General features: G+C 37.0%; 2 protein-coding genes across 4 annotated transcripts; one reads left to right on the top strand and one right to left on the bottom strand.

Moving 5' to 3' along the window:
* The first annotated feature begins 365 nt into the window (after nucleotides 1-365).
* On the top strand, nucleotides 366-8,755 carry LOC113396860 (glycerophosphodiester phosphodiesterase 1). 3 transcript variants are annotated; one of them, XM_064219846.1, is made up of 8 exons: nucleotides 366-757; nucleotides 1,174-1,352; nucleotides 2,818-2,923; nucleotides 3,530-3,622; nucleotides 3,810-3,910; nucleotides 4,873-5,001; nucleotides 6,245-6,380; nucleotides 8,581-8,755. In XM_064219846.1, exons 1-8 carry the CDS (start codon nucleotides 455-457, stop codon nucleotides 8,632-8,634), a joined length of 1,101 nt encoding a protein of 366 aa, XP_064075916.1. In that variant the 5' UTR covers nucleotides 366-454; the 3' UTR covers nucleotides 8,635-8,755. The 3 variants fall into 3 exon arrangements, with proteins under 3 accessions (XP_064075916.1, XP_064075915.1, XP_064075917.1); XM_064219845.1 differs by lacking the exon at nucleotides 8,581-8,755 and adding an exon at nucleotides 7,493-8,568; XM_064219847.1 differs by lacking the exons at nucleotides 4,873-5,001; nucleotides 8,581-8,755 and adding an exon at nucleotides 7,493-8,572.
* Nucleotides 8,756-12,046: 3,291 nt separating this feature from the next.
* On the bottom strand, nucleotides 12,047-23,287 carry LOC113402551 (UDP-glucosyltransferase 2-like). Its single transcript, XM_064219699.1, has 10 exons — nucleotides 23,269-23,287; nucleotides 20,761-20,904; nucleotides 19,852-19,939; nucleotides 17,937-18,102; nucleotides 16,951-17,145; nucleotides 16,503-16,722; nucleotides 15,954-16,173; nucleotides 15,318-15,537; nucleotides 14,775-14,878; nucleotides 12,047-12,242 (listed from the first exon to the last, which is right to left on the bottom strand). Exons 2-10 carry the CDS (start codon nucleotides 20,899-20,901, stop codon nucleotides 12,067-12,069), a joined length of 1,530 nt encoding a protein of 509 aa, XP_064075769.1. The 5' UTR covers nucleotides 20,902-20,904; nucleotides 23,269-23,287; the 3' UTR covers nucleotides 12,047-12,066.
* Nucleotides 23,288-24,101: the final 814 nt, after the last annotated feature.

The raw sequence follows: 24,101 nt of genomic DNA, 5'->3' as shown, positions 1-24,101 counted from the left end.
TTACAAGTAAAATATATTAAGTAAGATTATGACGAGTTTTTTTTATGAATCCCAGCGTATCTGTCTATAAAATTTATAATTTAATTTTGAATAAAATTTACTACATAATTCTTATAATCTATTATCTGCCACGGAGTATATTATCAGTAATGTTCATAAGTTATTCAGATTGGTTACGTGCGATGTGTACGAAGGACGTTTTAATTTCATTTGATAGTTAGGGGAACCTAACATGTTTTATATCAAAAGATGTAAGTTACGGTACATATAAAATAATTACTTTTAAATAAGATAAATTTTGAATCGTTTTTATAAAAAATAATTATACAGTAACTAAACGCTGCATTAATATCTGTCAATGTCAAATAAGCCCCGCCTTCGTAGTACAAATGTTATTTATTTTCGAAATTCATAACACACATTAGATAATAAGTTTAAACGAACGATCGAAAATATGTTCTTAGCGATATTTACTTTCATATACAGTAGTATATATTATGTAATATCATTTTTATTTACATTTATTTCGACTTTACAAGCAGTTCTGCCGCTTGGAGTGGATGTTGGCCTGTTAGGAATCGCTGTTTATTATTTGACGAGGTTAAGGAAACCAGATCAGAGTAATGTTGAGAGTATATTCGGACCGGAGCCCAGATCGCAGGAGGGGATTATGTATCCTGACAGAGTGGTAAAATGCATCGCACATAGAGGAGCTGGCTTTGATGCACCGGAGAATACTTTGGAAGCGTTAAAATATGTAAGTTTTCATTGTATGTTAAAGTTAAATTTTTGTATTTCGAATGTAAAATATAGCCGGTGTATAAATTTTGATTATATGTGTTGTCATCTCGAAAAATATGTTTATTTTACTTGGTGGTAGGGCTATGTGTCAGCCCAACCACCCACTCATTAGATATTCTATCGCCAAACAGCAGTACTCAGTATTGTTGTGTTCCAGTTTGAAGGGTGAGTGAGCCAGTATAAAACAGGCAAAAGGGACATAACATCTTAGTTCCCAAGGTTGGTGGCACATTGGCAATGTAATGGTTAATATTTCTTTCAGTGCCATTGTCTGTGGGCGATGGTGACCACTTACCACCAGGTGGAGATTTGCTTGTCCGCTAACCAATATCATAAAAAATAAATAAAAAATATATGTTGTCTTGGTTTCAGTGTGTCGAGAGAGATTGTAATTTCGTAGAGTTGGATGTGAGGACATTGAAAGATGGTCAGTTAGTGCTCTTACATGATCAAGGTCTGGAGAGGCTGACTGGTGGTACCATAACTGATGTCAAGATGATGGACTGGGATAGTATAAAAAATATAGATGTTGGTGCTACACATCCCAATAGGTTATTATCAGTAATACAATTAACTAACTAATATAATTAACTAAATTCAGCATAATAAAAAAAATAAGAACTTTATATGACAATGGTATATTCACTCGTGATTACTCATTATGTGGTTAAAATTTTATAAAGCACAGACTCGAGAATATACATCATACCAAAAAAAAAAAGAGTAATTTACTGCTGGTGTAGAAAAAAAAACAATTGTAAATATTATCTCAAAATATAAGTCTCACATATCACAGTTAATGTTGATTCAATTTTCTATTAACTTTTGTTTACATTGGCATAATCCCTGTGTCGAATATGTAATTTATTATATGATAAAAAGTATGGTTGATTCATGGGAGCAAGTGCATAAGAGTAATGGATATCAAAAAGTTGACAGAACTAGTACAAAATGGTACATAGAAAACAAAGTCATTTCCTGCAGTCTGTACCCTAAGAGCTTTTAAAGTATACAATGAATTTTAATGCAGTTTTCATCAATAAAGAGAATGATTCAAGAATAAGGTTCATATGTTTAATACATGCTTATAGTAGGATTTCAATTTACCTTATTTTAAATGCTTCGATCTAAATGTTGTACATTGACCATTATTGTATAGATAAAAAAGGCAACTTTGCTCGCATTTTAAGGGGGTGGTCGGTATGTGTTATGCACAAAAAATAGCCTTTCTTGGAGCTCAAGCTTACTTCATACAAATGCCATCAAATTTGGTTTAGTTGTTTGGCTGAGAAAGAGCAACAGACTGACAAGGTAACTCTGTCTGTCTGTCTAGACATACAGCAGAGTTACTTTCGCATTTTAATATCTGAACTTTGATAATATGTGTTCCTCTTCAGTTGGTCACGACTAGTACTCTGTACTTGAAATAGCATTTCGTTAAGTTAAACATTTGTTTATAACTTGACAGATACTTTTAGAACTATTAAAATACATCATCAAAGGCATGATAAAATCTACTATATACTGATCCGATTTCGATATAACTTTTCGAGTTTATGAAATAGATTTGAAAACTGTTATTTCATATTATGACATTAGCCCGAGCTATAAAAAATGCCATTAATAAAATATGTATACAATATGACTTAGTCAACAATAATGATAAAATAGATTAAAAATGTACAAAAATTAAATAAATTCAGCAATTTATTCCCCTATTTCATTAATACTACTCCATTCAAGTTGTCCGATTATGGAACAAAGGCATTAAGTCCGCCTTTTGTCCCATTAACTTTATGGTGGTCAATAAAGGATTTAAATAAATAAAATAATAATACATTACAATTTTCTTTATATAAGTACTTAAAAAGCTTTAAATTTATGGGCTCAATTTAAAGTTCCTGTAATATAATTGCTAGTTATAAACTGGAATAAAGCTAACAGTTGGCACAACAGCTAATTGTTTTGAACACCACTGTCATTAATTCTTATTTATTATCATTGCAACAATTACAGACATCAGTTCAAAGAAGTCCACCTGTGCCGTCTAGAAGATGCCCTCGACTATCTCCTTTCAAATGAAGTTAGGATGATTATTGATGTCAAAGGAGAAGACAAACAGGTATTCATTGTTTAGTTATTGGATTAAGTTTAACTAATTGGGGGGGGGGGGGAGGTAGGTGATGTATGCTAATCATGAAAGTGGATTTTAAAACAAGCAATTGAGCTGATATCTTGTACAACATTGTGATGGTAGTGACAATGTTATCTTTTATTTTGTTTAATAGAAACCGAAGGCAAAGATTTTTATTTTAATTAATTAAATAACTGAATAATTAATTAATTGTTTACATACTCAACGTTCACCACATTGAGTATTTATACAGACATATATATCCTATTCCAATGAAAGAATTTTAGGGCCGTTCAAATTGGAACAATAATGAAAAGTAAACCTATTAGGGGGCAGAATATGTGACGATTGAGTGGTACCAACTTAGTTGGGTCTGTGCAGAGCCCTACCACCGAAAAATACATGCCTAAATACCTATCTGTATATATAGCATATTATATCTTTAGTTGGACCTCATATTAATATAACACAACATCTTGTTGCATTCATAAGTGACTAGACTCTATGTTTTACATCCAAAATACTATAATAGGTCTCACGCAGTCTTAAGAATGGTCTGGGTCATATATTTAAAGATTTTTGTCTCAATTCCAGGTTATAAACGGTATCCTCGATACGTTCGCATCCCGTCCAAATCTGTACAAGTTTGCTGCTGTGACGACGTTCAATCCTTTCATCTTATACCAGGTAACTAGTTATATAGACTTATCATTATTAGTGGTGGGGGGAGGTTTACATTTTTAGGTTTGAATATCAACGAATGAGTGTAATGCTTCTTTGAGGAATTTGAATTTAATTGTGAAGTGAAGTGAAGTGAAGTGAGATGATGAGAGATTTATTGTTGCGGTTTATGAAGTTTTTTTTTTTTTTCTAGATACGAAAAAAAGATCCTCAGATTGTGGGCGCCATCAGCTATCGTCCATATTGCTTCAGCGCGCAAGACTATGATGCTGAGAACGGTCCAAGTAATCCTAGGTTAGTTATCCTTCAGTGAGGCATTGGTGCATCCATATATTAACTTACTATCAAACAGTAAACGAGTTTGACTGTTTTGGGGTAAATTGTAACTGGTTGTGATGATGATGACGTTCTGTCCAATTTCAATGATTTTCAAGGAAGACCAGTCAGTTACACAGGCCATATTATAGTGTGCACGTGTCAACCACAGGTGCTCTCTTTTTTATATGGCCAATGCAATATTTCTTTAGTGCCGATGTCTGAGAGTGGTGTCTATTGGAAGGCTTATCTATTTGTTTCAATGTCAATTGGAAGCCTTATCTAATTATTTAATAAAAAATACTGCGAAAGCAACTATGTTTAATGCAGTCTTACATCGTTAATGGAAAGAAGAAATAGTTTGGGCCCAAGACGAGAACCCTGCGGTACACCACAGAATGCAGTTGCATTTGGTTTGGACTTTTAAATAATTCGTTATAACCTCTCATAATCAGCCTGTAAATTTCCCACTGCTGGGCTAAGGCCTCCTCTCCCGTTGAGGAGAAGGTATGGAGCATATTCCACCACGCTGCTCCAATGCGGGTTGGTGGAATACACATGTGGCAGAATTTCGTTGAAATTAGACACATGCAGGTTTCCTCACGATGTTTTCCTTCACCGCCGAGCATGAGATGAATTATAAACACAAATTAAGCACATGAAAATTCAGTGGTGCCTGCCTGGGTTTGAACCCGAAATCATCGGTTAAGATGCACGCGTTCTAACCACTGGGCCATCTCGGCTTATAAACATATAACCTCTCGCAGTCTTAATTCTAGTACGACTGGAGTAATCCATCTTAGTCAATTTTGCGCCAAGTCAGTATGATTAGCTTCGGGGAAAGCGTTACTTAAATCCGTTAGAATTGGGTCCTACGCGGTTAACTTAAGAATGAATGCTGTACACGAGCCAGCTTCACCGTGGTGTCGGCCCGTCGGCAGGTTCGGCGAGCGCCTGCCGCTGCACGCCGCGCTGCGCGTCGCCGACGCGCTGCACGCGCTCGCGTGGCGCCGCGCCGCGCGCTGGGCCGCCGCCAGCGCCGTGCTGCTGCACAAGGACGCCGCTAGCCCGTGAGTACTCGCCGCCAGCGCCGGGCTGCTCCACAAGGACGCCGCCAGCCCGTGAGTACTCGCCGCCAGCGCCGGGCTGCTGCACAAGGACGCCGCTAGCCCGTGAGTACTCGCCGCCAGCGCCGGGCTGCTCCACAAGGACGCCGCCAGCCCGTGAGTACTCGCCGCCAGCGCCGGGCTGCTGCACAAGGACGCCGCTAGCCCGTGAGTACTCGCCGCCAGCGCCGGGCTGCTCCACAAGGACGCCGCCAGCCCGTGAGTACTCGCCGCCAGCGCCGGGCTGCTCCACAAGGACGCCGCCAGCCCGTGAGTACTCGCCGCCAGCGCCGGGCTGCTGCACAAGGACGCCGCCAGCCCGTGAGTACTCGCCGCCAGCGCCGGGCTGCTCCACAAGGACGCCGCCAGCCCGTGAGTACTCGCCGCCAGCGCCGGGCTGCTGCACAAGGACGCCGCCAGCCCGTGAGTACTCGCCGCCAGCGCCGGGCTGCTCCACAAGGACGCCGCCAGCCCGTGAGTACTCGCCGCCAGCGCCGGGCTGCTGCACAAGGACGCCGCCAGCCCGTGAGTACTCGCCGCCAGCGCCGGGCTGCTGCACAAGGACGCCGCCAGCCCGTGAGTACTCGCCGCCAGCGCCGGGCTGCTGCACAAGGACGCCGCCAGCCCGTGAGTACTCGCCGCCAGCGCCGGGCTGCTGCACAAGGACGCCGCCAGCCCGTGAGTACTCGCCGCCAGCGCCGGGCTGCTGCACAAGGACGCCGCCAGCCCGTGAGTACTCGCCGCCAGCGCCGGGCTGCTGCACAAGGACGCCGCCAGCCCGTGAGTACTCGCCGCCAGCGCCGGGCTGCTGCACAAGGACGCCGCCAGCCCGTGAGTACTCGCCGCCAGCGCCGGGCTGCTGCACAAGGACGCCGCCAGCCCGTGAGTACTCGCCGCCAGCGCCGGGCTGCTGCACAAGGACGCCGCCAGCCCGTGAGTACTCGCCGCCAGCGCCGGGCTGCTGCACAAGGACGCCGCCAGCCCGTGAGTACTCGCCGCCAGCGCCGGGCTGCTGCACAAGGACGCCGCCAGCCCGTGAGTACGCACGGACATCGACGTCGAACGGCAGCAAATCCCTGGTCACGGACTCAGTTTGTCCTTGAAGTTCAAGCTTGCTTCATGCCAATTTCTTCAAATTCGGTTCAGTAATTTAACCTTGAAAGATGTTTCATTATAATATGAAACATCTTTCAATTTTATATTGCAGAAGCGAAGTCTTCTATTGGCGGTCGTTGGGTGTCCGCTGCGTGGGTTGGTGCGTTAACAGGCCCCTGGAGAAACTCTACTGGCGAGGTGTTCTGAAGGCTCCCTACCTCTCCAACACTCTAATGGGCGAGCCTGAGGTGAGTCATATCTAAATAATAATTATGTTTAGGCAGACAGACTGGCAAATGGGCCACACGAGATGGTAAGTGGTCACCACTGAATACAACATTATGGTGCAAAAATAAGTGAGTCACTTACCATCAGAGGGTCAATTTGTTAGTCTGCCTCCCTATTTTAAATTAAAAAAAGTATATGTTTTGTGTATAATGTTTATATGTATATACTGAATTGAAATCATTCTTTGTCATATTTTATCTTTAACTTGTCTGTATATCTATATCTAGTTAATATATATATATATATCGAAGAAGTGCCTCCAGGGTTATTTTTAAAAAAGCGTGACGTCAGCATTGCTGACGTCACTTTCAGCAACATGATGTTGATGGCTCATTTTGCAATGAAATAGTAAAACTATTTCAGCAAAATAATAGGTTTATTCAACAATCGATCAGGACACAACGTTCGTCTGAACAGTCCGACAGCTCGAATGAGAATGAACCCCCGAGCAACCGTCGCACTGCTTTTTATAGCAAAAATCATAACAACAACACCTGTTGAACACAGGAGTTCAATCAATGACATAACATTTAAAATTCATTATTATGTTTAGTTTTCACAATTATTAACTAATTCCTGTTCCCTTTCTAAACAACAAACAACAACCCATTTACAAATTAATTAGAAATAACTTGATTAAACAATCAATTTAAAGCGTTTGCGCCGACATATATATATATATATTAATATGTCTATAGTTATTGGTAATTCGACGTATTCAAGTTAGCAGGTGATAGGGGTGACTATTGACTATGTGTTAATTTTAACCCCCATATGCATGCATGTAAAAGTGATCCATTTTCGAGTTATCAAGTTTTTTAACCTTTTTCAAAATGAATCTTCAAAAATTTATTTAAAAATAAGTATCGATTTAAGTCACTTTTTTTCTTCTGTCTTATAAAAACAATTAAACACTGGTTATTTGTCGATATTAAAATAACAATTATCGGTCCAAATTTAAAAATGCGAGACTGAAAATGATATTATTACAATAATTTTCGACTTTCAATTCAACTTTTGTAGGACTTGATCCATGTAAACCCCGTTGTGTATCTAATATTGATATTTACAGGTCGAACAAAAAAAAGAGCGAGACAAAAGATCGAGTCTCTCTCTCCGACCCGGACCGATTGTCGATAAAATATTAGAGACGGAAAAACGCATGACGTCCGGACAGAACTAGATTTAGTATTACATAAAGTTAACAGTAGTGTTCATGTCGTATTCGTAACAAACATGTAGACTGTGTTACTCATCGATTATTTATATTTGATTTATTTCCATAATATATTAATATATTTTTATTTATTGAGATGGTATTGACACGTAATGAAGTACAAACGAAATCCAACCAAATGCCGTAGTAATAAGGTTCAATTTAAATTTAGGCGTTTAATTTCAAGTCCTATGTTGAAATTATATTTTATGTGACGTCGTTACGTCATATTTTTTTAAATTATACTTGTACGAAAACCTACAGCAATTGAATAGTATAAAATAAGGATGTTTTTTAATGTTATTGGTAAACTTGATTGTTATTCGAGATGTCTGGGTTTGTCTGTGGACAAAATTTTTCAAAAAACTTGGTTAAAGGCGACCAATTTTTTACGCCTCTTGATTGATGAAATTTTATTTGGAATTATCGAATAATTAATAAATTAATACCTGTCCTATTAATTTATTAAATTTTAGGACATTGTCTTTGCTTAGAATGTCTGTAAATTTGACGTATAGGATTTGCCAACCTAAATAATGACATCTGTCACCCTTATGTCTCGGGTACCTTAGTATGTTAGAGTAGGCTTAATATTACTACTACGAACTTTAATAACATATCGTCAGAAGTGATTAGCCTAAGAATATTTACCACGGGATAGTCTGACTGTGGAAACGTTTTTCTATCACGAGTCTCCAAGGTCCTCAACTAATGATAGATTAACTTTTTTAAACTAACATGTAACTAATTTCAAGAAAACTTCGTTAGTTCGATTACTACAACTAGTGCCCTCTATTGACAAAATTAGTAACAAACACTAAATAGTGGTAGACCAGTGTTGCAATGTGTAATAATAATGTTAACATTATAAAAAAGTAAACTTTTTAAAAATGGAATCCTTTTTTTAATTTATAAAAAAAAGCTGTAACAAATGATCTTTGTAGGTCGAGGAGCGACGTGATTTTACTAAAGATTGCGAGACACAGACGGATAAATGATTAAGATTATTTCTAGAACGTTCTACGCTGTGACGGAGAAGAATGAATTATTAATAGAAAATTGTAATGTTTTATTAATGACATAATTAAACGCCTGAATTTAATATATTTTTCGTTTTTACCTTTTTTTTTATTATTGTTGACTAAGTCATCACGTATGAACGGTTCCTTTTATAGTTCGGGCTCCTGTCATAATATATCAAAAAGTTTTCAATTTTTCAAAGCTTTTTAACAGGAAAAGTTTTATCGAATTCGGCTAAGCAGATTGTGCGATGCTTTGGTTGATCTATTTTAATTGTTTTTAAAGTATCTGTACAGTCATGAGAAAATGTTTGAATACTTAACGAAGTGCTACTTCAAGTACAGATTAGTAGTGGTGATCAATTGACAAGATGAACACATTATCAGTGCTCGGCCTTTAATTAAAATTGTTTGGTTTTGATGTACAATACGATTAATTTGACAGAATTGAAATATTTGTACCAGCGTTGCAGAACTATCGATAGTTGGACTATTGATAGTTGACCTCGAAAACTATTCAGGATATCGATATTATTATCGATATTATCGTTTTGATCAATACTATATTATATATATATATATAGTATTACTCATAGAGAGCTAGCGATACTATCGATAGTATTGATAGTTTTGGACTATCGATAGTGTTGACACGTGACAATAGTATCGATAGACTATCGATACTATCGCTAACACCTTAACTATCGATAGTTTATCGATATGCAAAACTAATTCGTACACATCCCATGTATATGACAGAGATCTCACGTGTGACGGTGTTTTGGTATTGTCCGATTACGTATAGATAATAGATTAATCACAATAGAGTGTCAACTGTCTATTCTAATATTATAAAAATCTATCTGTCTGAACCACTGAATTGAATTTGATGCGAGAGAGGAAAATACATATTTTATGCCAAAGATCGAAAACGTGAGAGAAACCGCAGGCGACAATATTTGTCAATAAATGGTAGGTCCAATGTCTAGCCAATTCATAATGGCAACATTGGCTCGAACTAAGTCATTTGACCTTGAAAATTAAAGTGTGTTCTATATGTAGTTTATTGGTATGGTGTTGTGTTATAAATAAATATATATTCATCGAGATTCCAGAGCATAATATAACAGAGTTGGGTAAGGTTGTTTTATCTGTATTACGTCTATCGTTGGAATATAGTATATTATGACAGAAGTTCATTCGGAACCATTTTTAATATCACAGATAATTAAGTATATTTCATTCCAAAGATAATTATTTTGATAACGTGTGTTATTTTAAAATATCATTTTCATTAGCCTATTAATTTAAATTGTAAACAAATATTTATTTTGTTTTGAACCGTGATTATACCTATTTTAATGTCTAGATAGTGTCGTACTTCTAAAGAATTAAAACGAACGAGCAAACTTTATCATCTTGGTGTGTAACAGGAATGTCATATTACTTTGCTAGTGTGCGTGTACTTTGTAGCCAACGGTTGGCCACTATTTTGATAATCTATCTGGACACATAAATAATTAATCAAAGCCACATATCGAAAGAAGTTTTGGCGATGCTTAATAGAAAATATGATTGCGTTACATACGCCAAAGTAAAAATATTAAGTATTTCCCGCGAATATTGAATGAATCTGTCATTTTGACATGTGATATATATTTTTTTTTTTTTATAATTTATTATACCAAGATGTTATTACCATAGAGTAAATCGATTATTATTTTTTATTTATTTAAGTTAATACGCGGCGAATGCCAAAAGATTAAAAATTGTACCTTAATATTGAACAGAGTGAGTCGAACGAAAATGTTTGTTTCGTCTTTGATATTTTAATTTAAATTTTTTATCTGTTATTTTTAATTCGAAGTATTATTTATACCAAATATTTTTTTGCACAATTTATTGTGAAATATACTGATTCCTCACCTTTTAATTTTTAAACTGATTTGACAGTTTTGACATATCTCATTTTTATCTCATACTAAAGGCAGAGATAGCATGTTTTTAGTTCTGTCATTTTAGTTTAGATATTGTCGCGTGTGTGAATCAGTATAGTGTTGTAAGCACGATGTGTGTGTGTCGATGTTTTGTTTCATTTATTTTATTTTATTGATTTCAATAAACGTTATATAGTAATGAAGATTTTTATTTATATACCAATAATAACAGTATCGTATTTTAATAAAAGTTTATATTTAGAAGGTGCTTGAACACGAGGTATGTAAAATTATTTATATATATACTACTATTATAAATGTGAAAGTAGCGTCTGTTACCTCTTCACGCTGAACCGATTATGATGAAATTTGCTCTGGAATTAGCCCAGGTACATACGCTACTGTTTTAATTTATCCCTCGAGAGAGTAAAATGGGGGGGGGGGTTGTTAGTGTGGTAATGCCACAAGTCCAGTATGTGTATAAAAATGCCTGAAATGGTTCTTTATTGAATTTACTTTCTTATTCTTGGCCTCAACAATTCATTGGATTGTTTTCTTGCGATATTTTTTTTTTAAGCTGTAGTTGAAATTTGGAATCGCGGTTTTCGATATATTGATGTCATTTTAATCAGAGAGGGAAAGACGAGATTTCTAAAACAATGTTCTATTTAATTAAGAGAGCTGATAGATTCAACTTTCATTTTAGCGAGATGACAAAGGAAGACAACGGGCATATGAATTCGAATTACAAAACGAAGTCTCCTCATTATTTACCTTACATTTTAGACACTTTTCACGTGGTGGTAGATCTATATGGGCAGGTACCACGATATATATTCACCATAACATTGTATATTATATATAAAAATACTTGGTATTGTTGTGTTTCGGTTTGAAGAGTGAGTGAGCCAGTGTACAGGCACAAGGGTCGTAATATCTCAGTTTCCAAAGTTGGTGCATGTGTGGTGACCACTATCGACGGGCTGCGAGCGATGCAAACTGGCCGTCTTGATCCCACTATGTATCCAGTGACGCGCAAAAGTGGGCGGAGCCAACGGACCGCGGAGCACCAGTCGACCTACGGCCGCCACAGTAGACCGCTATTGCTTCCCTGCGTCGAACCTGTGTCCGCTTTTATTTCGCCTTATTGTATTTCTTTAAACTTTCTCACGCTTTCAATATCTTCTCTTCTATATTTCTCGTGTACCAGCTTACTGTTCTTATTACTTATTCGCGAATTTCTTTTTCAATTAATATTGTTAAACTCGAAGAATATATAATAATTATATAGTTTGTTGAGAGTTTTATTCCGACACACGATGTTAGCAAGCTATACATGTATTGAAAAATGATTAGAGGTAATGGTGACCACTTACCATCAGGTGGCCTATTTGCCCGTCCGCCTACCGATGTCATAAAAAATAAACAAAAATAATAATAATTAAAAAAAAATCTTTATTTAAATAAATTATTCTTAATGTCGTTTCTCTTTCCCGGTTTTGATACTTTTATCTCTCTTAAAACAACCGACGATCTTCTTAAACACTCTGTATATTGTATACAGTATGACGAGAAGGAAAGCAACCTGGTCCAGCATCCACAGCTCGTACCACGAGTAGAGGAGCGCCTTGGAGCGGAGATGGTGAGCGCCTGGAAATGAAAATAGCAACTTAAAATAAAAAACAACACATCGAGTTGTATAAATTAAAAATCAAAATATACTTTATTCAAGTAGGCTTTTGCAAGTACTTTTGAATCGTCATTTAAGAAACTATTTAAAATAAAGCTACCACCGGTTCGGAATGTAGATTATACCGAGAAGAACCGGCAAGAAACTCAGTAGTTACTCTTTTTCAATATCTAAAAATACAGTCATGTTAGTTAAATACGATTATATATGTATGTTATGTCTCCTGCCTGGAAGTCAACAAGCATTATTAGAAAAGTAAAGTTAATAGTTTCATTTATAACAGGAAGGTAGTTGTTACGAGAAATGCTAAAAAACAGGCGCAGATATAACTTAGTATCAGAAATAACATTTCTGATACTAAGTTATATCTGCCAGTCGATGTTTGGGGGGGGGGGGGGGGCAGGTGTTAGGTATCCTGTCCATTTCTGCTTCGTTGGCATAATGGCTTGATGTAAAGCAGCACATCCCGAAGTCCTGGGCTGTGTTACAGAACTATCGATATTTTGACTACCGATAGTTGACCACGAAAACTATTCAGGCTATCGATAGTACTATCGATAGTATCTCTTTGATCAATATTATCGATAGTATCGATAGCTCTCCGTGAGCAATACTATTGATAACGGCGATACTATCGATAGTATCGATAGTTTTGGACTGTCGATAGTCTTTGAATGATTTTTGAGAAAAGGATATTGACGAAGTCAAAGTTTTCCTTAATGATTTTTTATTGAATATTGTTATTTCTTTGGACATCGACGGTCGTATGTAATTTTATTATTAAAGACACACAATTTTTAAACTAGAGGGTTGAGGGTAATTCATAAATCCAAAAATAGTTCTAAATGTATTCAATTTTGTAATCTTTACTGGTGCAAATTTAATAAACTTATTAAAATATAATATCGTTACCTGGTCTACTAAATAACTTATCTTGAGAAAGTTATACTATCGAAAAATAACTGGCTATCGATGTGACAATACTATCGATATGCAACACTAGTACTGGGTTCAAACCCCAGATCGGTACTATAACAAGTTATTGGGTTATTCTATCGAAAAAATTCGCAGTAACAGCCCCGGAGTCAGGAATTTGGCAGTGTGTACATTCTCGTGCGTCAAATAATACGTAAAGCCGTTGGTCTGAACTCTTTCCGGTCGGGTCGGATTTGCCGTCCCATCGGATTATAAGAGTGAGGGAATAGAGATCATCTATGTTTGCGCACACACGCCTGCACTATAAATAAATAAAATAAATATTATAAATAAATATTGGACAACATCACATACATTACTCTGATCCCAATGTAAGTAGCTAAAGCACTTGTGTTATGGAACATCAGAAGTAACGACGGTACCACAAACACCCAGACCCAAGACAACATAGAAAACTAATGAACTTTTTCTACATCGACTCGGCCGGGAATCGAACCCGAGACCTCGGAGTGGCGTACCCATGAAAACCGGTGTACACACTACTCGACCACGGAGGTCGTCAGTCACTATAACATTTCGTTATAGTTGGTTCGAGCCGAGCCGAAGAGTTTGAAGAGTTCGAAGAGCCGAGATGAAACAGTGGTTAGAACGCGAACCACTGAATTTTCACGTGCTTAAATTGTGTTTATAATTTCATCTCGTGCTCGGCGGCGAAGGAAATTAGACCCATGCAGATTTCCTCACGATGTTTTATCGTGAGGAAATCTGAATGGGTCTAATTTCAATGAAATTCTTCAACATGTGTATCCACCAACCCGAATTGGAGTAGCGAGGTGGAATATGCTCAAAACCTTCTCCTCGAAGGGAGAGGAGGCCTTAGACCAGCAGTGGGAAATTTAAAGGCTGTTAATGTTGTTGTAAATGTAATTGGTTAGTCACTTGAGATTGTCTCCGTGACCGATATCAGTCAAGATGACATCTTAATCATTATCACATCATCTTGTCCATATCTGTACCTCTGAGCATTTCTTCGATATCTGATTGGTTATATACATAACCTCTGCTACTTTGCCCTTTGGTGGAAGCTGGTCCTTTGTATGATAAATTAACGTACAGCCTATTCCAACCAAAAGAGGACAAAAGCCAAATAAACAACATTTGACAGCAAATTGACGCGATATCATTGGTCGAGAGCTCGATTAATCTGTGATATTCACTATGGATTTGCGAAAATATGGCGTTTTGAACGTCGACGAAACTGTTTTAAAATTAGTGAGCATACAGAAGTTTAGTGGAATAGTGTTGCGTTAAATAAATATGTATTAATCAAGAACTGTTAGTAGTGCACAATATAGCTGAGCTATTAGCAAATCGCATGGAATTCGTAAATGTAAGATTTGTTTATCTTTACTCCGCCTTCGATTGGAATATACTGTAGCTAATAAAATATCTTTTTTTATTTGCAAGAACTTCAGACGAACGCTTCTTTCAACGAATCTGATAATAATATTCATATTTAAATAAACTAAACTATGAATTCTTATAAAAATATGTACCGTTGGTCTCGATGGCGTGTCTCACGTAGTGCTGTATGAGGTGAGTGGTGTTCACAGGGCGGTCAACGAACAGTTGAGACAGGTACTTCGCTCGTTTGTAGTATCTGTTATGATATTAATAATGTATTTATTATAGCCGGTGTAGAGGATAGAATGCGTATACTTATCATGCAAAGCGTGGGGTCACAAAAATTATGTGTGGTACCAAAACCTTCATTTTGGTGAAGAATTGAAGAGGAAAGTTATACCCGTGATTAGTATTTCGACTTATGAATACTAGATTCGCAAATCGTTTTATACAGAACTATGGAAAATTCCAATAAACATGGTTGGATTTATTTGAAAACATTAGCGTTGTGCGGAAATGGATTGTTTCCAGCTGAAAATGCTTAATATTGAAATTACAAGATGCTTTTTAATAGTATACAAGTTTGTTGAATAGCTGTGAGCTGAATGCTATTCGTATGCTATTAGACACAAGAGGCAAGCGGCCTATTTCGTTTAGATTATATGTAAATAGATAAGTAGTTACGCCATAGTTACCTGTCATTGCTCAGCATTTCTTTCAAGGCGTCTTTCAGCGGTCCCGCCATTTCTGGCGAGAAGTCTATCATCAATGCGTGTCCTCCTTGCACAGATTTCTGCGCGTTGGAGGGCTGGTCTCCGAACACGGGAATGGCAATGATGGGGATCCCGAACCGGAGCGACTCCTGAGTACTCAGGAGACCACCGTGAGTGATGAACAGTTTCACATTTTTGTGAGCTGTAAGATAAAATGGCAACATGTCCCTTACATCATTATTGTAGTTATAAAATTAATTAATTTTCGAACTGGTGCTTTTTATTCCTATTGGTTTTGCAAATGTTATGCGGTCGGCGAGTACTCGACTCAAGAATGATGTTGGGAGACAACCTAAGGTATCAGAATACGTATCTCTCTTCGGAGGATATCTGAGGTCGGATCCTTCTGGTACATCATTACATACAACAATGTAAGAGTATATAATTTCACAATTCCGTGTTTACAGGTCAGGGTTCTTTCTTTTCCGAAACGTGGTAGTTTTTACTTTGACCATCAAAATGTTAATTAAACTTTTACGTTTAATTAGATATTAAATTAATTATTAAATCCCCACAGGCTGTACCAATAGCATACACAATAACATTTGGATAACTCACCAAGAATACTGGTTTGTGGCATCCAGGATCTAATGTGGATGTTCTTTGGCAGACCTTCGATATTTTCGTCGAACTTCCAAAGCACGGTATAGGGCAGTTCACCAAAGACTTTGATCAGGTCTCGTCTAGTATGTTCAGCTAGTGCTTTGGACTTGATGATTGATCCCATGCTGAATAATACCACACCCTGTGGGGAGGAGTCCAGAATATCTTGGAGATCCTGAAATTTTAAACAGACTCTCAAAAATATTTTTGGCGAAGAGGAGATCACCAGAGGACACTAATATGACACCCGAATGCTTTTGTGTTAAAGACGGAGCTCATTTTTAAGGCTATCAGAACTTTCATTGTTTTATGATCACCAATGCTCATAAGCCCTATAAGAAATGCATTCCAAAAGAGTATTTCGTACATACAATACGCCATCCATGGGAAGTAAGGTCTCTTGTACTAGCTTATTTGAAGTTCTTTGGTCGGCCTTTAAAACCGAATAAGGCGATTCAAAGCTTTGCTATTTGACGTATATAATCAAGCTAATATATTCTTTACCTTTGGTAGTGGGGGTATTTCTTCAGGGATGTGATATCCTCCAATTTCAACTACGTTGGGTGGTAGACTCTGAGCTGGTGAGAAAGAGGGATGCGAGTTGACGAAGAGTACGGAGATGTCGTGGATGGCTTCGTTGTAAGGAGGAAGAGTTACTCCTCGGGCTTTTGCGAAGGGGGAGAAGTAGGTTTCATAGTCGGACTTTAACACTGAGTAGTCCAATCTGGAAGAAATATTTTAATCAATAAATTGGCATTATAAGAGGAATATGTTATGCCCCTTGTGCGTGTAGTTATAATGGCTCACCCATCCTTCAAACCGGAACACGATGATATGAATCATTGTTCTTGGCGGAAGAATATTGGATGACTGCAGCGCTGACACGTTGTATTACCTTTGCGTGGTGTCGTATAAATAAAGCACGCATAGTTTAACATAATAGAATACTTACAATGATTCTGTCGACATTAGCAAATACAATAAAGTATTTTGGAGGCGGCTCCAAAAGTTCATGGGTATGGGTGAGTCAATTAAAAAGGCTGGTATCGTGGGTACGGATCTAACTGTGTCCACCAAGCTTTCCACATGCGAGTGCATCGCTAAACCGCTGAGGAGAATCCATGGTACTTGCTGAACGGCTGCATATCTGGAGAATATAAAAGATACTTTAAAAAAAATACAAATTGGCGTTTACAAAATTTCACAAGTATGAATATCAAATCAAATGAACGTTATGGTTATTACTGTCTCGTGGGCGAGCCTATTTAGTAAGGGCTGCAAATAGTCCAGGCTTCGAAGCTCATGTCGAGCCTATTAAAAGTTTTTAGACGTGTCAGAAAATTCTCAGTAGTAGTCCAGAGCTTGGAAAAGGAAAAGAGTTGGAAAAGAAAAACATTCGTTTAAATTTTTTTATTCAGGGAAGCTCCAGTGAAAAGATCCTTGGGTTTATTAATTATTAATTATTACATAACACGCACAATGACATTAAACATTGTTTGTATTATGTTATACTTAACGTTTGAGAACAATTCAATGTGACCCAATTGTGAACTAAAACAATAACAAAAAATAACTTGAAATATTATTATATAAAATTAGATTTAGTTTTATTATTACTATTATATATATAAAAGAAAGAGACAGAGTAAAAGAGAAAGCGAGAGAAAGGCTGCGTGGAGTTAACACTTATTCCTTACGCGTCAATTTCTGCCAGTTCACTCTAAGAACTACGCGTTTCGCCTGAATCAAAACCTTAGATCGACGATTAATATCCACGCCTATCGACCAAACGTTATCTGGGCAAAAGTAAACAAAAATGACGAAGTTAAAATAAAATTCTTCCCTACTTCTTGGATATTTAAAAACAGCCAAGGTCATCGTTCAACGACTGACCAGCAGGCTTGGTGTTGCCACAGGCAGAGCCTTAACAGAACATACCCAGTATCAGTATCCGAGAAGAACCACTCCGTCACAACCGCATCAAATTTTTCCTTGAGCAACGCCTCCCTGACTTCTGGAGTTACTATTAAATCCCTAAATAAGTTCCTCGCGAGCTTCTTGATTACCGCTATGCTTTGCTTTGATTTATCTGACCAATCTTCAGCTGAAAAGTCAGTCGAAGTTAAAAGACGCGTGACAACGTTTCGAGCAGAATATTATTCAGCGCCTGTCAAGTAAGTAATTATAGACGGTTCTATTGCCTGGTGCGTACACGCTGCGCACTTTAGAAGGACAAGAAGGTATTGGTGCCTCCCTAAGTACATCCTTTACTACTTTTGGTTAAGACGATTTAGCACGGTAAGACAGACAGCTACAGGAACTGATACTTCGATAATTGTGAAAATAAACAGAGCCGATGTTTTTTTAAGATTAAATACTAGGGATGTTGCGATTATACGCATCTGAAAATATTTTGTAAAGGGCTATATTAAATTCATAATATATTTAAGGTACTTAATTGGATAAGGATTAATACTCTATTGCTTTAAATCGCCATTATACCTCGTAAAAAGTAAAGGATAAAAAATGGTTATTGTGAGTTATCCCTAAGAGATAGACATATACCATTCCGGATTTTTTTGAAGACCTTTTTAAGGTGAACAATACTGTAATATATTATTTTGATCTATCTCGTAGGGTTCAGCCAGCGTTTGCAATGTAAGCGCAAAAAATGTGTTTATTGACGACATCATTTCAGAAACCTCTAAAATTATCAGTGTTTCTGTACTTGTGCAATTATTATACATATAAACCTTCCTCTTGAATCGATCTATCTATTAAAAAAAACGCATTAGAATCCGTGGTGTAATTTTAAAGATGTAAGCATACACAGGGACAGACAGACAGCGGTAAGCGACTTTGTTTTATACTATTTAGTGACAAGTGAATTACAATGTCACCTCCGGCACAAAGTGATATTTTACCGCAATGAAAAATGGGTTTAATGTTGATGAAAATCCTCTAAACTGGTGGAGCATCCACCGAGAAGAATTAAAACTATTTCACAAATTTCGCATCCGCATTTTTTCACATCCACGGATGCTGCGGATGTGAAAAAATTTGCATCCTCAACATCCCCATTAAATACCTTCTCAACCGTTTTGTGATTCCGCAGTTATCGCGGACCACTACTTTGTGTATGTAAAAATCCTTGATTTTAGGATTTTAGGATAGTCTGGGATGGCAATTTAAAACGACCCGAGGGGAAGTAGAATCTTGGTACTTTCTTGCGAGTTTTTATTGCCGTTTCTTCTCGCTGCTTTCCGACACGGTGGTGGAGTCGAAATATTGACGATATAAAAATGCTTTGTTGTCCTTATTGTTCGATTTAATTTGAATCCATAAAATGTATTGCTCTCACGCCCTCTGGGACGTGGAAACACGTATAGCTCGCTCCTAACCCAGATATGTTTCAAGAAATTTACTTAAGTATATATTTTTTTGTTTGTAATGAAAATGTGGTCCAGAAAATACGTCTTCAAATCAAATCAAATCAATTTTATTCAAGTAACGTCCACAATGAAGCGTTTTTGAATCGTCGATATTTAAATACTACCATAGATATATGATATATAATACTTCTATAGAGGAGTTATGAAGGAAAGTAAATAAAGGGAGCTAAGCTACTAGATCCCTTGTGCCTGTAGTTACACTGATCTCCCTTCAAACCGCAACACAGCAATGCCAATTATACCTATTAGGCTATAAAATATTTGACGAGTGGGTGTTGCCAAACCACCAAGTAAAATACAGTTGGTATTGTTTGCCAGATGATTGTGAACTACCCAAGCACAAAGCCAAGGTATACCAAGGTTAATCACAATACCATTAAAAGTTCATTGTTATGACTCACTTTCAGCTGGTATCTTTATGTGACTAACATCAATGTACTTCAAGTTTTTCACTGGTTTTGATTCAGGGAAGTGTGCTATGAATGTTATCTGAAAAATAAATATATATGTTACTTGTAAAAGCTCGAACTACGGTACGTCTTAAGATTTAAAAGTAAATTTTAGGATTTTCCGTCATGACTTGGTAGACGTAAGTATTTCTGAAAATGGGACGATTTTTTCGCACTTTTTAAAGAGCGAACTTTAGTCCGATTTCGTTCATGTTCGAATACGAATTTCCACCAGCGTTCTTTGTGGTCATTTTATTTCGGTTGTTTTGAAATAAGTTCCTAGTTGTTATACATTTTTGGAGAGCTGATAAACCGGTTATGTTTATAAATAAAATCTGCAGGACAAGTTTCATAACGATTTTTTTTGTTTTTAAGGCATTTTCGTGCATTAATTTAAAAAAAATATATCAAGCACTCGAAAACTTGGCGTTTAATGAAAGTTTATGCTTATAATTTTATATATTCCAACCACAAGAGAACACAAGATAAACAACATTTGACACCGAATAGACGTGATATCATTGGCCGAGAGCTTGAATAGTTTATGATATACTTTATGGATTTTCGAAAAAATGACGTTTTCAACGTAAACGGAACTATTATCGGAACTTTGGACAAAAAATTAAAGTGGATATAAGTCGTTTACACGAATATTGTTGTTTTATAAATAAAGATATATTAGTCAAGAGCTTGAGTATTGCAGAGAGATAAGAAAATTGAGTATTGCACAATATATTGTGCAACACTAACAGCTCAGCTATAGCTGAGCTATTAGCAAATCGCGTCGTATATGTCAATCTAAGGTTTGTTTATCTTTAATCCTTCTTCGATTGGGACAGACTAAAAATAAATATGAATTACCTGATGCCCAGCTTTCAAGAGCGGATCCACGATGCCCTTCATCAGATGGTAGTGGCTTTTCGAAGGCACCGATTGAATACACAGGATGTTGTAACCAAAAGCCGTGGCGACGACTGACAGGAACACTAGCACCGACTTCATGGTCTGAAAAAGTTTTTTTTTTTTTTATTTCATAATACTGTGTAGAGTCACGGAACATGACGCTGAGCCTCTGTTGTCTCCATTGAGTAAGACCACATCAGAATGTAATACTTAATATTAAATATTATACGAATTATTATTATCTGTATATTGCATTCGAGTATCTGTCACTTTGTATAATAGTCATTATAATATTTTCTTTTTAATCTGTCAACATAAACATTGACAGATACTCGTGGCGGGAATATTGATTTGATTTATTATATATTAACATTTTATTGCCGATATCAGAATTATTCATCATAAGTGGGCGGATATTCAAACTATTATTCACAAATTCAGTAAGTTTTTTATTAAACAAATAAATTACACAGATAATTTCACAATAGACATAAACATCGTTTTGTTATAATATCATATACACAAACACATATAAATCACTGAATCGATTACAACAGATTAAATATAATTTCGGAAATTAGCGATTCGTCGCAAACGTGGTGCGCGGGAAAACTTGAATGTAACCGTCGATCCAAGATGGCCGCCTCGCTAGCATCGACGCGACGCTTCACTAGAGCGCCGTTCAACTCCCACTGATACTCTTTTCCAACCAGTATGAATAAACAAGATGGCGCCCCATGCGCCGTCATATACATATTACAAAATTATGCAAGAAAAGGTAAGAAACGTCGTTGTATTTCTGAGTTACTCAAGTTCTTTCAATTGAGACTGACTGCTCTGGACTGCTGGTTAATATTTCTTACAGCGTCTATGGCTATGGGCAGTGGTGACCACTTACCATCGAGTGGCCCATTAGCCTGTCCGCCTACCTATATTATAAAAAGAACACTATTAAAATACGTCTAACCTGTGTTTTGAATATGTATTGGTCATCGGTCTCGTACTTGTTGGCCGAGTTTAGAGGGTATTGTTATCAAGTCGCCCTGTTTTATGTATGGATGCGATACCGTTTCCGGTTATTATAATTGTTGTTTTCATTCGATCGGTTGTATTGAGTATGTCGCGGGTCTCTCTCAAAGCGAGTGGAGAACCACTAAAAAAAAAAAATACGGGACGGGAAAAATACGTTGCTTCCTTCCAGACTTATTTGGTATTATATGTGGCGCTTCTGGTAGGGATTTTATGGCGTCTCCTAAAATTTGGGCATTGGTATAACTGAAAAAAGCGACGGCTTCGTCTCAGCCAAGGGTGGGTCATTGCCAGCTTTGAAAAACCGATAAGTAGAAACAAGCTGCCATATTTCAGCATCGATATGACTATAAAAGGCTCATGAAGGGATGCTGCTAAACCCGATGCCAAGACCCTTAAAAAGTTGAAACCCGTATAAATCAAAATTGATAACACAAAGTCAATAAATCTTGGGGCAATCCGTTTACTGGTCAAGTCTGAGACCATCGGTGACGAGTCTTACATCTATTTCTCCTTGTTAGGAAACAGCACATTGTCTGCTAGCTTGATAGGGTACGTCATATTTGGTAGTACACCAGAAGACTATGACTATCAACTAGCACAGCACGGGAGAGGCCCGGGGATGCGTTATATCGACACGATCCCGCAGCCTCTCCGATGGCTGATCCGAATTGAGGACGATCATCGTAGTGGTTTTAGTGGGTAGGATTCCCATATAACCCGGTTCGCCCAAGGGACCTTCGGTAGGAAATAATAATAAATATAAAAAGCCAAAATAACAAGCCCCTCTGGGTAGGTACCACTCATCAGATATCCTACCGACAAACAGCAGTACTCAATACTGTTGTGTTCCGGTTTGAAGAACGAGTGAGCCAGTATAACTACAGGCACGAGTGATATTTGGTACTTTCTTATCCGAACTGGCGGTAGTCTTTAACTCGACTATCAATAAGTAAGTATAATACTTCTATATTGAATAAAGGAATATCAGTTTGAGTTTGAGTTTAGTGGCTTATTTGCTCGTCTGTCAGTATTTGAATAAAAAAATATAAATATATATTTGTCTCATTCAACTTTCAATTTGTTTATGAAATATAGACGTAACAAACAGGGATAGCCTTATCTTTTTGCTCTCGCATCCGAGTTCACGATCGCTTTACTCTGATATGTATAGCACACAACGGATAAAAATATGCTCTTCACTAAATTAATATTGACAGAAATTCAGTAAATTAAACATTAGCAATGGCTCGGATATTTATTCGGCAAAATTATATATATTTTTTTATAATTTCAACTAAAAAGAGTAGTTTATTTGATAGCGTTCAATAAATATTTCTAAAATCAATAACTAATTTTGTTAACCGTCAATTTAACACATCACTAATATTTGTAACAAATTAAAAACTATAAAATAATAAAAAAAAACCTACTTACTCGACTTAAACAGTTTTCTAATATAACAAAACAGTCAAGGAAATTACATTCCAAATTTAAACTATTCCATTTATAATTTGAAATTCAAACGGCCGATCGATTCCACGTTTAAATTTTTACTGAAACGTTCAAAAGAACAATCTTTATCAATGAAACAGATCATAATCACCACCATAGTATAAAACAAAGTCGCTCACCGCTGTCTGTCTGTCCCTGTGTATGCTTAAATCTTGAAAAATTACACAACGGATTTTATTGCGGTTTTTTAAATAAATAGATTGATTCATGAGGAAGGTTTATATGTACAATATAGTAGAGAAACACTGATTATATTAGAGGTTTCTAATGTGATGTCGTAAATGAACACATTTTTATGCGCTTACATTGCAAACGCTGGCTGAACCCTACGAGATAGATCAAAATAATGTACTACAGTATTGTACACCTTAAAAAGGTCTTGAAAAAAGTCCGCGATGGTATATGTCTATCTCTTAGGGATAAGCCAAAATGACCATTATTTTAACCTTTACTTTATACGAGAAATAACGGTTTATTTTCGAAGCGATTTTAAGCAGTACATCATTAATCCTTATCCAATAAAGTACCTTAAATACATTGTGCATTTAATATAGATCAATATTGCGCTTTACAGCATGTAATTTAAATGAATATTTTTGAAGATATTATATATTTAAAACGCAGGGACATATCGGTTCGTATTGTCTAATGACTGAAAAACTGTGAACGTTGTAAGACATTCTGTAGTATATTTAGTATCAGAATTGTACCCGTGCGAAGCCGGGGCGGTTTGCTAGTTGTAGTATATAATCTTA

Source organism: Vanessa tameamea, chromosome 29 (genome assembly GCF_037043105.1).
Source record: "Vanessa tameamea isolate UH-Manoa-2023 chromosome 29, ilVanTame1 primary haplotype, whole genome shotgun sequence".
Classification (NCBI taxonomy): Eukaryota; Metazoa; Arthropoda; class Insecta; order Lepidoptera; family Nymphalidae; genus Vanessa; species Vanessa tameamea.
Note: the sequence above shows the minus strand (reverse complement) of the source record. Positions and strands in the feature narration are given on the sequence as shown.

What these genes read in the sequence shown, in the direction of transcription:
- LOC113396860 (XM_064219845.1), top strand. Translation starts at nt 455, where the DNA reads ATGTTCTTAGCGATATTTACTTTCATATACAGTAGTATATATTATGTA. An exon ending in CACAAGGACGCCGCTAGCCC is followed by an intron (nt 5,002 to 6,244) that starts GTGAGTACTCGC and finishes TTTATATTGCAG; the next exon opens with AAGCGAAGTCTTCTATTGGC. An exon ending in CTCTAATGGGCGAGCCTGAG is followed by an intron (nt 6,381 to 7,492) that starts GTGAGTCATATC and finishes TGATATTTACAG; the next exon opens with GTCGAACAAAAAAAAGAGCG.
- LOC113402551 (XM_064219699.1), bottom strand. Translation starts at nt 20,901, where the DNA reads ATGAAGTCGGTGCTAGTGTTCCTGTCAGTCGTCGCCACGGCTTTTGGT. An exon ending in CATAAAGATACCAGCTGAAA is followed by an intron (nt 18,103 to 19,851) that starts GTGAGTCATAAC and finishes CTGACTTTTCAG; the next exon opens with CTGAAGATTGGTCAGATAAA. An exon ending in GCCACAAACCAGTATTCTTG is followed by an intron (nt 15,538 to 15,953) that starts GTGAGTTATCCA and finishes TTTATCTTACAG; the next exon opens with CTCACAAAAATGTGAAACTG.